Source organism: Vicia villosa, unplaced genomic scaffold (genome assembly GCF_029867415.1).
Source record: "Vicia villosa cultivar HV-30 ecotype Madison, WI unplaced genomic scaffold, Vvil1.0 ctg.000816F_1_1, whole genome shotgun sequence".
Taxonomy (NCBI): Eukaryota; Viridiplantae; Streptophyta; class Magnoliopsida; order Fabales; family Fabaceae; genus Vicia; species Vicia villosa.
The window spans coordinates 125,524-142,578 of record NW_026705359.1 but is presented as its reverse complement, the minus strand read 5'-3'; the positions used below and the strand labels follow the sequence as shown (position 1 = coordinate 142,578).

The following is a 17,055-nucleotide window of genomic DNA, read 5'->3' as shown; positions in this document are numbered from 1 at the left end:
ACACGACACTGCAGAGAATCCTGTTCCCGACTGATGGTTGTATAAGTATGAATCCTGGTCATTTCAAGTGCAATAGTCAGATCAGCATCATTTTCATTTCGTAAATGATCCTTCCATTATAAGTTTATGGGCGAATATAATGGCTTTTGATGGCAGTATATTGATCTTTTTAAAGGATTCTTTCTGAGACAGAGACACCAGATATACTAAATCACACAAGACGTTTCGTAAATGATCCTTCAAAGAGGATGCTTTTATTTTCCATTTCATTTTCTCTGGTTGAATGCATCAAATTAATGGATAAGGGTGATTCCATCAAATTAACAATCCCAACAAATGAATTGGAGATCCATCTCCTAAGTCCGAGGAGGGTAAAATTCATCTACTTACTGTAATGTGTACAAGGTAAACAAACATAAAAGCACTAATTCTATCTTCTCTTCCTAAGCATCTATCTACCTATCCTCCCCTACTTGAAAAATCATCACCACATGTTACTCGCTACTCTCTGGCCCTACAACTGCTTTTGATTATTGTCCAAACCCTTGGGTTGAATGAGAGATTTATTGTCACTGGAGCAGGTGTTAGTCCCAATCCAATTAGCAATTCCCACACTTCACAAAGCAAATCCTGGAGCACGTGTTCTTAGTCCCAATCCAATTAGCAATTCCCACACTTCACAATGCAAATCCTGGAGCAGGTGCTCTTAGCCCCAATACCAATCCAATTAGCCATTTCCACACTGAAACCAACAATCAATGTCCACAACTGTTCACAACCCCTGTAACAAAAATTAATGGCATTCATAAATTTGGCCGGCTATGCTATCTGCATACATTTATGTCATGACAGGAAAAGAGATAAATCTATCAAACAAATTGTGACATATACCTATCCCACACAATCAAGCACAGCAATGAAGTAAACATGTCCTGTCCCGCCATCCGGCATTGGGGCATTGGTCTAGAAGACCGTTAGTTCCAAAACACATGCCCTGCTACAAGTGACCATTGTCTGCTTCAGAATCACTTCCAGAAGAGCTTCCAGAATCTGAATCTGCAACAGGATCAAAATTGAGTTTCCTACCCATGACAGTTACAGAATCCAAACAACAAAACAACTAGTAGGAATATGTTATACCACTGGATGATGATGAATCACTACCAGAACTGCTGGAACTACTGGAACTACTGCTGGCATGACCACCAGCACCACCCATATCTCTATCTTTCTCAATCTCCACAGGGGGGAAATTGTTCACCGGCATATCATCACCAATGTCAACATCTTCGTCAACAGTCTCTATCTTCTTCTGCTTTTTCCCCTCAGATGGCACTGCTGCGTCAACTTTCTCTCTGTCAGACAACTCCTGTCAATGCAAACAACAAATTAGATTGTGACAAAACACCATCAACAATGCTACATTGCAAAGTAACATCATTAACAGAAGAAAAAATGGACAACAAGGTTTTTACCCCATTGCCTTTGTTTGAAGGCACATTATTATTATCCATTAGCGCCTGCCGCTTAATCTTGCTCACCATCTTTTTCCAATTTGTCACTAATCGATCAAGTTCCCAGAGAGTCTCTGTGTCGACAGCCTCCATATCAAGCTCAATCTCATCTCCATCCTGCTCCAAATGCCCATTTCTTTTCCTTATGATCTGCACCACCTGTTCCATTTTCTCTGGAGGTAAAATCTGCAACCCAAGCCCCAACTTGTGTTTTTCCTCATTACTCATTTCCCTTTTGTTTGGATCCCTTGCCTTTGGCTTGGGCTGCTTCAAGGGCTTCACTGGAAGTGCACGCATTGGGGAAGGTGTGCGCACTGGAGACTGCACCAATGGTGGGTTAGAAGTGCTTGGCTGATAAGAAGTACTAGCAAGCTCGGGTGGTGGCTCTTGCCGTTTAGCTACCACAGGCGGAAGGATTGGAATTGGATTATCTTTCTTCTTGACCTTCTCCCTCTCTGGCTCAACACGGTTCCATGAACTGGCCTGCAATTCATCATCAAAACCACGTTCTTCAAATTTCTCATGTATCGGACGATAAAGCTCCTCAAACTTCATAAGTAACTCCATCGCCACAGTGTTAACTTCGTGACCCTTCGGATTGTAGGTCAATGCATTGTTAAATGTCAACCGCACATCGTACGCAAAATCCTCTGGCAAAGAGTAAGCATTCTTGGCGAGTTTAGTCTTTACAGTTCCCAGATCCATTGGATGCTTAATTATTTCAAAATAATCGTGAATTCCAAAAGCCGTGACGTCAACAGGATCGTTAAAGATCCAACTGCTTTTATTTTTCCTAAGCTTCATCAAAATCTGACCACAAGCCTTCATCAGGTCCGCAACCTCCGGCTGTGATCTCTTCAATTCCCTCGACGGAAAAGGCCGTTTGTTGCCTGAGACCTTCTTGCTACTCGATTTCTTTGGGGGACCAACACCGTTGTGGCTTGGTCTGGGTTTAAAATCACCTGATTCAATTCGAATTTTGAACTGTCGAATTTGTTCAAGCTCCGACACAAGACGGTTTTTTAGCTCGTTGAGCTCTGTCTTGGTGTACGAAGCGATATTGAAGGTAAGGTATTGTGAATGATTAGCAACCACATCATTGGATCGCCGGTTGATTGAGGAAGCATCATCAGATGGCGATTGAGTCCTCTTATTATTGTTACCAAATTTAGGGTTAGGGTTAGCGTAAGAAACTTTACCCATGAATCCTGCTCCACCGCCTCTATGCTGCGGCCAGTTAGGTTCGTTACGATTGGCTAGGACTGCGGATGCCATGTAAATGCAGAATCAAGGCCGACCGGTGAGACTCCGGCGAATCTCCGGCATGAAATTCCCAATGCGGATCGTACAGGACATGAATAGAATGAGCTCGTACGATCACGCGCAGGTGAGAGCACTACGCGCCGTTTGGAAACCTCACGCGCCACCGGCGGAGAGACGACTTCTGGATCTAGAGAGAGAAGCGACGGAGAGAAAAAGAGCGTGTAGGGTTTGGAATTTCGATTACCCTAATCTGAGCGAGAAAGAGAAGGGGCTTGAGGCACTTCTTAAAGGCGATGAGATCTGCCCGAGGATGTTTCGGGTAGTTTATTTTACCCCTGATTCGTTCCAATTCGTCCATCCAACGGTAGTAACTGTTTCTGTGCTTGCCCGTGAAATTGACCGAGAGATCTGGCATGAACGGTTGAGATCGTGATTTTGTTCCACGTGCGTGGCTTTTTGCCGTTGATGAAGAGGTGGTGATGCTGGAAATTCTCTTGGATGAAGGACTTGGGTTATAAAATATCCACCCGACCCGATTACAAAAAATGACGTGGCATAATGTTATGAAAGGAATAAAACGTTACGCACCACACACGGCGCCTAAACGCTTGGACGGTACCGTTTGGATGTGAGGATAGTTTAGTAAATGAGCAGTAAACGTGGAAAATTATACGAGAAAGGAGTTACACACCGGACGTAGAGGACTAATTCCTTCTTCCTGATCCCTGAATTTTCACTCAACCATAATATCATCCACCTAAGCTTCTTTTTGTTGTTGTGAATAGGAGTAGTATTTGTTATTCTTAAAATAGAAAGTGGAGACTTTAATAAGTAGAAGATATTTTTCTAGTAATACCTTAAAAATATCCAATTGTGGTTGTATTTTTAAATTTGATTATAATAATGTTAAAATTATTTGTATTAAATTAAATTTTACACTTTATTATTTTATTTTTCATTCTAAATTTTAATCACTCTCACGAATATTTATGGATATGTGTTTTTTCTACTTCAATTAAGTTTAATATTTACTTTAATTGAATTCTTGGATAACTACGAGTATACAATTTCAATATATAAAATATGAGTTTTCCTTTTTATAAATGGCTTTTATTAATGGATAAAAATTGTCATTAGAAGTCAATTTCTATATATAAAAACAAAATTCAGTTATATCATTATTTTCCATTTTTTTTGGACGTCAACTAAAGTTACATAATTTAAATTAATGGGTCGTTTAAAAAATTTACTTCTTTTTTATAAGATAAAACATAGATAAATACTTGATTAAAAAAAAACATAGATAAATACTTGATTAAAAAAAAACATAGATAAATACTCTAACAGATTTATTTAACTTTTATCTACAACCAATGTTGTAAGTATTTGTCATTTATACTTTTTTTTTTTTGGAAATTATATTTACGTACATTTTAAATCACATACATTATTTTACATATAATCAGTGGTCGTATTACATAAAATTATGAAACACCCTAACTTTGAAATTTGTTTGGTTTATTGGTCCACCTGAAAGTGGCTTGTCACGATATAGAAGGAAGACCGACCACTATTAATTTCGACGTGGAGGAGGCAAAGAGAATCAAATAACTCATTTGTAAAGACATTCTCGCATCGGCGATCAGGGCAGAAAAATGTCAGGGAAATAACGACACGTTCGACCTCGACGCCCAGGTTGACGAAGTCTGGCCTGTTCCAAATGGTGAGTTTAAGTCCATCCAACTTAGAGACTACCCTACCAGGCCGGTAAAGATGGGATTCAAGCTTCCATTGGAAGTGAGTTCCACTATAATTGAATGCCTTCAGGCTAATTCAAACCTTTTTACTATCTTTCCTCGTAAGATGGACGACATGGATCCCGACGTGGCATGCCACCAATTGAATATGGACTCCATTACTCGCTATGACTCCCATCGGTGAAGGGGACAGTCCCCGAAGAAAGTTGAAGCTATCGTGAGCATAATGAAAAGGCATATTGGACGACAAGTTCATTTTCGAGGTAAAGTATACAAAATGGTTGTCCAACATCGTCCTGGTTAAAAAGGCCTCTAAAAAATGGAGGATATGTATTCACTATACATATCTCAATAAGGCTTGCCCGAAGGATTCCTATATGCTCCTAAACATTGACAAACTCGTAGGTAATTCAATCATGTATCAGCTTCTATCTTTCATGGATGCTTACTTTGGGTACAATAAGATACCCATGTTTGAACTTGGCTGAATAAAAACGACATTCATGACCGAATATGCCAACTTTCAATATAAGTGATATAACGTTATGCCTTTTTGGTTGAAGAATGTCGGCGCGATGTATTAGAGGATGATAAGATCTTTCAGAAAGAGACATGGGAGATGCTGGAAGTGTACATGGACAATATGATTGTGAAATCTAGTTGGGATGAGCTTTGCGCTCATCACCTCCATTAGGATGTGAGGATAGTTTGGTAAAGGAGCGGTGAAAATGGAATATTATGTATGAGAGAAGAGTTACACATTAGACGTAGAGAACTAGTTCCTCCTTCCTGATCCCTGAATTTTCACTCAACCACAATATCATCCACCTACGATTTTTGTTTTATGTGAATATTTGTTTATTCTTAAAAAATAAACCAAAGACTTTAATAAGTAGATGATTTTTTCTAGTAACACCTTAAAATATCCAACTGCGTTTAAGTATTTTCAAATTTTAATTATAATACTTAAATTATTTTTATTTTATTAAAGTTTACAAAAAATATTATTTTATCGTTTATTTCAATTTTCACGACTCCCACAAATATTAATGGAAATGTGTTTTTTCTGATTCAATTAATAATTAATAATATATGATATTGTTTGATTTTCTAAATTTAGTATTTACTTTAATTGGACTTATGTATGATTATGACTAGGGGTGTTCATGGGTCGGTTTGGGATGAATTTAGCCAAAACCATAACCCAACCCGTATATGCTACACTGGTATGGGTGAGGAAAAATAACCACCCACAATATCATTGGGTTGTTTGGGTAAAACCACAAATTTGTGGGTTGGATTGGGTTGGGTAATGGGTTACCCAATATTATTTTTCCTTATATAATTATTAATGATATGTTACATTTTTTCTTAATAAATAGTTTAACATATTACTGTTATTTTTTTAAACATCAAATGTCAAAATGTATAATGAAATTTATTATAAACATATATTTGTAAGAACCAAAGTTACATTACAGTAAAAACTAGAATTACATAAAATACTTGCAATTGATTAGAATTAGCATCAAAATAATCAAAATGTGGCATCCTAAATAAGTTAAAATCATTACTGACTAAATAAAAGATGTTCAAATAGTTGAAATTGAAGAAAGCAAAATTAAAAACATCGAAGTCATCACTTGTCAAATTATAAAAAAAAAAGAGAAAAAATATAGTCACTCAATAACCCGTGGGTTTTGTGGGTTGGGTATGGGTTTACTCATAACCCAATTATTTTGAATGGGTTTTCATTTTTGAAAACTGTATTCACCCAATAACCCGACCCATTCCACTTTTATGGATCAGTTTGGGTGGGTTTTATTGAGTTTATTGGATTTACCCAATCCATGAACACCCCTAATTATGACTATGCAATCTTAATACATAGATAACGAGTTTTCCTTTTTAATTAATGATTTTTAGTGATCGATAAAAATCGCCATTAGAAGTCAATTTCCATGGATAAGAGCATAATTGACTTATACGAGTTTTCTATTTTTTTCGAATGAGAAATAAGCCCGTGTAAGTTACATAATTTAAATTCATGATTTAAACAGGTGGACTACTAAAAAAATTGATTCTACTTAAGAGAGAAAATCTAGATGAATACTCTAACACATTTTATTCATTTTTTACCTAATGTTGTACATATTTGTAAACAAAAAAATTGGACATCGTATCCGCGTTAATTTAAAATCTCATCCAATGCTTTACACAGAATCAGTGGCCGCACTACAAAAAATTATGGAATGCCTTAACTTTGAAATTTGCATTAACATGCGAATATCCTTAAATAAAATTATTAAGCTCGGTTCATATTTCATCTGAAGGTTTGGCTTAAGCAAAGCATTATTCTATTTCTCCTATTGATTAAAATAGAAAATAATCTTTTATCTCTGCAAGATATAACTAAATGTTTAAAATTTTGTTTTTTAATAAAAAAAGTAATTGAAAAATTGAAAGATTGAAAACTAGTGTAGAAAGAAAAGTAAAAGGAGAAGAGAGTGTGAAGAGGAAGAGAACAAGTCATATAGAAAACATGAAAAGAAAAATGGGGTTAAGGGTTCAGTTTTGAAAATTTAAGATTACAATAAATATATCTTTAGTTACTTTAAGATGTAACCAGAATATTAAAGGGCGTAACTAAAAAAAATTGAAGTAAAATATGCAGCTTTGATCTTATGTATGGGAAAACGCAATTTCATATGTGTTTCTGATTTCGTATCATTATGCAACATTATTTACTTTTTCATCTTAGGTGAATAGGTGTTGTTGGTGGAATATGTTAAGAGCTCTTTTGAGGTATAATCTTTGTGCATTGTGTATTTGAGATGTTTTGGTGTCAATATGTATGAAGATGAGTTTGATTATTTAGTTTTTGGGTAGGTTGTTGTATGCATTAGGAATGTGAGTTTTTTTCATCTCTAATATGTCTTTTGTTAAACCAACTTGATAGCAATAAGTAAGTATTTTTGGTTTTAGAAGCAAGAAACTCTAGGTTGGAACCATAATCAGACTTCGAAGAGGTATTTTCTCTTTTATCTCGCTCTGAACTTGAAACTTTCCTATATGAGATTCTTGAAAAGAATCAAGATATTCAACAATAAAAAAGATGCAATTCTCTGAAAAAGATTTTTGTAACTCATTCTGAAGTACATAGTGAGCTAATGAAAGAAAATATCATTTTAAAAGAAAAAAATCATTTGTTTTAAAAATGAAAGCTCTGCTATGAAAAGCAAAAATGGTATTTTAGAAAAAGAATGCCTCATTAATGCTTCTTCAGAATGTGCTTCAAAAAAGTATGAATATTTTTTCCAAAATTTTCTAGTCAAACACCTAAAATGAAGCAAGATGGCTTCCATGATCTATGATGTTAGTGAGAATGGGAGAAAAGGCATGAGATACATTAAGCCAAAAGGTGAGATGTTTTACCCTAAAATTGTAGATGATATGGAGATTAATCCAACACCTTTATACACTCGTTTCATCTATAGTCACACACATCACACTGATTATGCACAAAGATCGTGGGTTGATAAAACCTCTAGAAAAACTAACCTTGAAGGACCCAAAAAGATATGGGTACCTAATATAAGATAATCTTTCTTGAAGATATCCTTAGAAGCCAAGTCAAAACAACAGTTATGATAATTGGACTCTGGATGTTCACGATGGGAAGAAGGCATATGTTCCAAGACCTAGAACTTAATCCTAGAGGTTTTGTAGGTTTCGGAGGAGATCATAAAGGAAAAATATTTGGCTCTAGAACTATTGGTAATGGTTCTTTACCCTCTATCTATAATGTTTTATTAATTGAGAGATTAATGCATATCCTCTTGTCCATAAGTCAGTTAAGCAATAATGATTACGATATTATCTTCAATCAAGAGTTTTGCAAAGTTGTCAGTTAGAAGGATGGCTTTATACTATTCACAAGTAAGAGGAAAAATAACATTTATAAAATCAATCTTTCAGATCTAGAAAGTCAAAAAGTTAAATGTCTTATGTCTGTGAGTAAAAAGCAATGGACGTAGCATAAAAGGTTAGGCCATGTTAGCATGAGAAGAATTCCAATTATAAACAAGGTGAACCTGGTCAGAGGCCTTCCAAATCTGAAGTTTGCTTCAGATGCTCTTTGTGAAGCATGTTAGAAAGGCAAGTTTTCAAAGACTGCTTTCAAAGCTAAATATGTTGTTTTTAACTTTAGGCCTCTAGAGCTCTTGCACGTTGACCTGTTTCGGCTTGTGAAAATAGCCTATGTTAGTGGCAAGAAGTATGGGTTAGTTATCATTGATGTCTATAATAGATGGACATGGGTAAAAGTCTTAAGACGCAAAGATGAGTCACATTGATGCTTAGGTGATCTAACTTTGGTATAACACATCCACCTTTGCGTTCATGTGGTTGAAGTTCTAACTTCGTACATTCCACCCTTTTGGTTGTTCTTCTCGAAGGGAGCATGTTCTCTCCTCCACTGGTAATGGAATGTGTTTATTTAACGACTATATTGTTTAACCTAGTGGCTGAAGTGCGTCTTAAGGCTTTCCTCTTCAAGGGTGTGAGTTCGAATCCCCTCTTTTGAAAGGGTTTGGCCCAGTGACAAAGCTTTTGAATTGCAGGCGTGAGGGCATGGGTTCAAAACCTTTCTTTTTTTATCACTTGTTTTATTTACTTTTATTTAACCTTGATAAAATCACCGAAAATATCAAAAATAGGTCTTTTAATTTAATTTTTTGCACACTCCTCATTTAACTTGTTTATTTTATGAATATAATTAAAAATCCAAAATAATATTTATTATTTTATCATTTAAAAATTAAAACAAAAACAAGTGTTTTATGTGTTAAAAAGAACAAAAAAATCATTTCTTTTTGTTATTTTCACCAAGTAAACTCCTATTATTTTTGTGTGAATTATTTTAGGGCTAGGTTAATGTCTCCTTGATGTCACCATGTACCCAGACCTACTATCCTTTAGGGTATGGTACTTTAATTTAATCATCTTAAAATCAATTAGGTTTAGGCCTGGTTTTAAAACCCTAATCTTTCAAAACCCTAACTCGAATCTTTGATCTTTAGCTTCACCATGTTAATATAACTTGTTGCTTTGATCTCTTTCTTTGTCTTTGTGCATATGCTTGTTGATTTTCATCCTTGTACACTTGTACTTTATTCATAGTATGATTATTGTATATACTTTATTCACTAACCATATGCATGAGATATTTATCCATCCATCATATTCATTCATACATGAAATGATTTCAAGCTACAAATATCCTTTTATCCATTATCATTTGAGTTTATATATTGACCTCTTTGTTATACTCACATGTTTACTTTTGTGACACATGTTATCACACACACACACACACACACACACACACACACACACACACACTTGAGGCATCCATGATTGATTGCTTAAGTTTTTGCTAAAATATCCAAAGGAATGAGAATGGTATTGACTAAAATTGCCAAGTTATTCAATATCTCTTCCAATCTCTTTTATCTTTGTGCTTAGTATTGTTAAAGCTTTGCACCCCACTTATTTTTGGAAATGGTTTTGTATTTTTAAAGCTCAACCTTTTTAAAATCTACCATTGGTTTTGTATTGTTAAAGCTCAACCAACCACTTTTAAACCCTAGCCTTGTATTGTTAAAGCTTGGCTCTTTTATTAAAACTTGTTAAGTATTGTTAAAGCTTAATATTTTAAAAACCCGTTAAGTATTGTTAATGCTCAACCCAAAAATATTTTTCCACTTGCCTCTTCTATTTTCCTTTTTAAGAGGAACTACAGAAGCTCTTACTTCCCTACTGCACTTAAGGGGTATATAGGCCTAAGATGCGATATCTTATCGAACTCACTTTTAAAAACTTTCTTTTCTCATCTCCCCACTCTATTTAAACAAAAAAAATCACAAAGGAATTTTCATAATAACAACAACAATAATAACAATATTTTCAAAGAGGTTCCTATGAAGTAACATAGATGTGAGGGGTGCTTAAAACCTTCCCCTTGCATAACAAACCCCGTACCTAAATCTCTGTTTATTTTATTAGTTTTGATTTTAAAAACTTCTTTGAGTTTTATTCACACATTCTCCCATGAAACAATAAAGTGAGGTGGCGACTCTGTTTAAAACATATGAGCTAAGTCAATTCAATGGATTTAGTCTCACAAATTTCACCGCTACAGCGACCTTGGAGTCATGAATGAGGCATGTATTATGAAGCTTGGTGGCAAGTTAATAAACGATGAGCAAGAGCTTTGGTGTAGCGTGCTTAAAGGTAAACATAAGCTTGATAATATGCACATGATAAAGAAGGCGATTTTTTTTTACTTAAGTACGTGGAAGGATATTGCTAAAACTATGACTCAGCTGCTGGACCATGGCCAATGGCAGGTTGGTAATGGTGCTGATGTTAGGGCTTGACATGACTGCTGGATTGAAGCTGGGAAGATCATCGCTGAGTATAATGTTAATATTCCTCTACACTTACACAATATTATGGTGAAATACTTGATTGACGCATAAGGTGATTGGAACTGGAGTATAATGAAGGATTGGTTGCTGGATGATCTGAAGAAGATTGCAGCAATTGTGTCGTTGTGCTTGGATGTTATGGATGATCAGTTCAAAATTGCTAGTGAAGAGGACGGTTCGTGCACAGTTTCAGCTCTTCATCATAGTCTACGGAATAATGATACAGGTCCCCTTGACAACATTTGGAAGAATATTTGGAATCTGTAGATTCCTGAAAGAGTTGGGCAATTCACTTGGCTGATGAATAACAATAGGCTAATGACGAATTACAGGAAAAGTGTTGTTGGTATTGGCGGAGCTGCTTGCATGCTTTGTGGGAACTCGTGTGAATCTTATATGCATGTCATACGTGATTGCTCAAAAATTCGTACGATATAGATTTACCGTGTGCCTTCCAGCATTGCAGACAACTTCTTTAAGCTGCATTGGCATGAGTGGATCAGATTGAAAGTTTTTTCTCGGCCCAACGAAGATGTTGGTTGGAGAAATTTCCGGGCGTTGGCTGCCATGCTATTTGGTCGGCGCAATACAGAGATGCATTCCAAGAATTCTGCTAGACCTCCCGAACCGTGCATGGTTATTGAGAAAAGGGTGCAGGATTACGCTGTGGCCATGAAGACTCAGGCGCGAATTATTGATTCAATGAATATGGATAGGAGCATTCATTGCATTTCGCCTAGGATGACTTTTGTCAAACTGGATGTTGATTCTTCTAGAAGTTCTGATGGTACAACTGGGTATGGTAGGCTGATTCACGACTTGAACGGAAAATGGATTAGAGGCGTCTCCAAGTTTGTCGAAAACTGTAGTGTGCTTAAAGCGGAGCTGTGGGGTGTCTTTCAAGGCCTCAATATGATTGTTGATCTTAGTTGGAAAGAGTTGAGATTAACACAGACGCTAAAGCGGTTATTGATGCTTTAAATAAAGCTAAGATGAAGAATTTTGGTTGTTCGTCTTTGGAGAATCACATTATTCGCCTTTTGGAGAAAATTCCCAATAGTGAGCTCTCATTTACTTATAGGGAATCCAACGAGTGTGTCAATGCGCTTGCGTTGAAGGGTAGGCATATGCAGCATGGTATAGAATTTTTTCATAACATGTCGGTTTTCATTCGAGACTTCTTTAACAAGGATCTCATTGGTTTCCTAGGTTCTAGTTTTGCTCCTGTGTAGTTGTTTTCCTTTGGGCTTCGGCCCTCCTTTTTACCAAAAAAAAAAAGTCCCAAATATGATTGTTAGCGTGAGACCCGCACATGAGATTATGCTTAGAGACAATAAGCACAATGAGGACAATGTGGCAACCCATATCTAGTGGTTCAAATGGTGGTAGAGGGTTTAATATGGTGTCATAAGTCAAATCTAGTGGTTTAGGGAACATCTTTATCATTGAATATGATTTCGTGATTAACACATCAGAAAGATGAATCATGACTTCCTTAAAACTCCTTAAACTTAAAATCGAAACTATAAAGTGCAGGGTGTTATCACAATGGATTATATTGGTACGAAACACATTTGAGAATGCATATCCTACATCGTTGTAGAAAATATACATATGAACAAAGAGGTTGCCAAGAAGTTCACACATTGAAAACATTGTTTCCACCATTAATTTTCTCATAACATATTTAACGACAATGAATTGTTCTTCGATTGGTTTCGTGGAAGGAAGAACTTTGTTTCCCCTTAACTTATCGTCTAGGTTTTGGATCTCATTACTTTTTGTCGTCGTCAGAAAGTCATTCACAAACACCGCTAGTGTCATCGTTGGTGTTTAATTTGTGTCCATGAATGAAATTACACTTGTTGATTCTCTTGTAAATGTTTTATGCTACGATTTGCCAAAATCGTCAACAATTTGTTGAGAAATTTGCATCTCCACTAACATTTTGCTATATCAATAATGACGATTCTTGAATCGGTTCCTCTTCATCATTTGGAATCGGTAAAATGACTCACCATTCAGGCTTAGATTGTCATAACTTTGATGTTGTAAATATATCTCAAATTGAATTTGAGCGATGAAAAGCTCACAATAGCCACCATTTAAGACCACAAACTTTTATGGCCATTGCAGCCATCATCATCTTCTCCTCCTCTAAAGATTCTCTAAGGTTTATTTTTTATAATCCACCAATTTTACATATTGTATTTCATAAAAAAATTTAAAACTCTATCAAAAACCTCATAATGAGGTTAGAACAAAAACATCAAGTGATAGAAAAATTCTCTACTTAATAGTCTATGAAATTAGCCCGAGAGAACAATATTATAAAACTATTTAAGAAAATTAACAAAAAAATTTTTATTGATTATTTTAAATCTCTCAATAAAAATAAAAATAATAGTGAATAATAACAAGATGAAACAAAAATCCAACTACATAACTATTAAATAAATAGCTAACTAATACTAATATAAATTCTACCTTCACTAACTAATTTATCTAATCCTATTTCTTAGGAGGAGGGGCTCAATTTCATTTTTGTACACCGAAAATGAAACTATTCAATAGGAATTGCACCTACTATTATTTCATTAATGGGCAGAGGAAATGTTAAAGGAGAAGTTGGGCACAATGACGGTGGAAAAGAGCATGAAATTTTATTGATAATAATACATGTCCTTTTCACACCACATCTTTATCAAACCGAGCATTTTCAAAAGACTTTATGTTCTTTTTGAAAACAACAAGATCATAACTATTTCTCTTCTCAAAAACTTACTATAATACCATAAAAGTGTTTCTAACAAACGTTTTAGTAAAATAAATAATTGAGTTGTACTCAATCATACATAATTTATGGCCTATGGAGATTCTATTATTATAAAAATAACAACCTTTTAAATTAGATATATTATTGCAACTAATCAATAATGTCTTACCATTATCATATAGTATTAATTAACTAACCAAAATAATGGTTTGTTCATTCACAAGAGCACCACTAGGCAACATCAACACGAAACTACTAGGTTACATGTATGAACAACAACAACAAAAAAAGCAAAATTGGAAAGAAAAAAAACAACTTTTAGCAAGAATGAAGAAGGGAACATTATTATATTATAATATACATTAAAAAAAAATAAAAGTTGCTTTTGGATTAATGGAAGGAGCAACACGCCAACACCCTTTTCCATATATGTGAATGCTTAAGTTCTCATTGAGTCCTGGTTCTCTTCTGAGTAGTGTAGCAGCATAGTACTGTGTGTGGAGGTGAGGTGGTCCTTGATAAGGACATTTGGTGTAGGACATATTTGTAACAATTATTTAGTACTACATAGTACTTGAAAATATTCAAATTCAAACAATATTTAACAAATGGAAAGATTTGGTTAGCTAAAAGAACTAACTAATTTATTGAAAGATTGAAAGATGTTCCATTTCGAAATTAGAAATAATCGGTGAAATGGTTAGCTAATGTTTTACTACGGAAAATTTGTGCTTCTGATGCAACTGATAAAAGACTGATATGCAGAGTTAATATTTCAACAGTTAAGTTAGTGAGAGAATGAAAAGTAATGTGAGAGTGAGAATGACACACTTTCTTTTTTATATAGTAGGAACGATTAATACTATCTGCAAGAAGTATGACGTGCAGTCCAGACAACTATCTAATTGATCCAGACGGTACATAATACAACATGGTGTAAAATTGTCTGTTTTAAACAAGAATGAAGAACGAGAATGATTCACATTTGTTACCTTCTCTTTTACCTTTTACCTTCAGCTTTTTACCTTGAATTTTGTGATTGATCGAGACAAAAATACTAAACAACCTTCATTGATTTAGATGATAAAAAAGTTGACTAATATTCCATAATAAGACATTTGTTCAACTCTAACTCTTATGTTAACAATCTCACTTTTTATTATTAAAAAAACAAGTGAAAAGGCATCTAAGGTGAGAAAGGGGAGGGGGTATGTAAGCTTGCACAATAGTAGCCATATTTGATCACACTCATATCATCTACAATTGAAAATTGGAAAAGTGAGATAGTGAGAATTTATGGGAAGATCACACAAGTGGATGATGATGGGTTAAGGAATGTAGTGGCTTGACAGATATATACTACATTGGGACATATATTGGGCCTTGGCATGTTACTTCACATCACTACAACAACTTGGTTCTACAATAATTTTGATCTTGGTTTTAGTTATATGATTGATGACAGTAATAATCCACCACACTGGCTCTCTAGAGAGCAAGAAGAATAATAATGATTGAAAAAGTTTAGACTTTATAAGAACTCTTGGCACATGGTTTGATACGATGGGAGAAAATAATACTTGGATGCAACTTTAATTCTTTATTTTGGAAGCTTCTTTCATTCACTTTGTTACATACAAGGCAAATAAGTCAACAAAGTTATAATTATATTGGTTCATATGAACACACAAACTTTGCGAGATATTTATAAGTTATATTGGCATTTTGGGTTATAGCAGTAGCTTTAAGGCCCGTTAAGTTGGACCCAGTGGACTTCTTGGCATTAATAATACTTTTTTTTTTTTTTGAATTTCTTAACCCGCCGTATACTTTACTTACGTACCACCTAAATTTCTAAAAATGCAACTTAAAATTAGAAATGCATCTCTAGGACGCACCAATAACTTCTTCTCATAGTTTCTCCTCTGTTTAGAAGGGATTTAAACCAAGCTCGAGCGGACTCGTTCAAAATAAGGTGAAGATTTTACATTTTACATTGCAATTCACATTGTATTAGTCTAGTTGTCTATCCACATGCTCGATGTACTCATCGGGGTCTCTGTTTCCATTATAATCCTTGAGTTTCGTAGGTTTATCGAGTTCGGGGAATTCTGTCGTCTAGTATACGAGTGGCCTGAGGATTATTTTTCCTCGGCTGAGCCAAGTTAACTTCATCCTTCTTCCTTTTAGCCTGATGACGGGCTTCTGGGGGAGTGTGGATGCCCCTTCTCTTTTCAAGGTCGGACGAAGGGGTGTGACACCCTTGTCCCCGACGGCTTGGGGATTTGTGGACTTCTTCTCGGTCTTTTCTTGGTCTGACGACCTTTTGCTAGGTTGCTTCCAAGATAGTATTGTTATTTGGGTAAGCATTTTGCAGACTCTCTTCTATCCGAGTAAGTTTGTCCTTTATAGCTTGGGAAATTTGTTATTAAATCATTTGGAACATGCCATTTAATGGTCTATGAGCCGCTTCGGGATCGAGATTGTCCTGCAGAAGTTGGAAATTGGGAAGCACTGAATGAGTGCATGAGGTAGCATTGGCCTGGAGGATGGTTCTTATACATGGAATTATGGGGAAGACAGTGCGAGCAGAGGAAGCTATGGAGTTCCTTGGATCGTCTCTGGTTGCACGAGATTTAGTAGTGGAAGTGCAAAAGGAGTAGGTGTTGAGGTTTCGCCATCCATCATTGGTAGAGGTGGAGAAATATTTCCTATTGTTTTAGCGGCTACAGTAGCTTGTTGCTAGCCAGCGAAATTAGTGGCTTTCGATGTTGCCATTTCTTGATAATTCCGGTGAGAGTAATTTAATTGTGAACTTGATGAAATTGACTTTGAGATGTAGATATACGCTTCATTAAAAGGATATATGGATATAATATTAGTATAATATGGTAATCATAGAATCAAAGATTGGTTCCTATAGACGACACCAATGTTCCATTCAAGAAAGACTTTGGCGAGATTTAGTATCAACCGACTACAAGACTAGGATGGAAGTTGTCCATCTTTGGTGGAGTTAAAGAAAGATTATTTGCAGACAAAGTTGGAGTTTTCCAATCAATGCTTGGCTATGGCAATTGCTTAAAAAAGAGATCATTGGGATCAAGTGGATTGCCACATACGAATACTTGGAACAAAATTATTGTGGATATCGAGGTTATTGGATCAAGATCTCTTAGAGATCTTGCTTTTTGTTAGCAGTTGAGTGTCTTCATCAGCATAGAGAATGATTGTTTGATAGTTCGTTGTAACCA

At 35.4% G+C, this 17,055-nt stretch overlaps 1 protein-coding gene across 2 annotated transcripts; it reads right to left on the bottom strand.

Moving 5' to 3' along the window:
• Positions 1-223: 223 nt before the first annotated feature.
• On the bottom strand, positions 224-3,044 carry LOC131631365 (transcription factor GTE7-like). 2 transcript variants are annotated; one of them, XM_058902159.1, is made up of 4 exons: positions 1,542-3,044; positions 1,141-1,369; positions 892-1,056; positions 224-781 (listed from the first exon to the last, which is right to left on the bottom strand). In XM_058902159.1, the coding sequence occupies exons 1-3, from the start codon at positions 2,787-2,789 to the stop codon at positions 998-1,000; spliced, it is 1,536 nt and encodes a 511-aa protein (XP_058758142.1). In that variant the 5' UTR covers positions 2,790-3,044; the 3' UTR covers positions 224-781; positions 892-997. The 2 variants fall into 2 exon arrangements, with proteins under 2 accessions (XP_058758142.1, XP_058758141.1); XM_058902158.1 differs by having other exon boundaries at positions 1,476-3,043.
• Between the last annotated feature and the right edge of the window lie 14,011 nt (positions 3,045-17,055).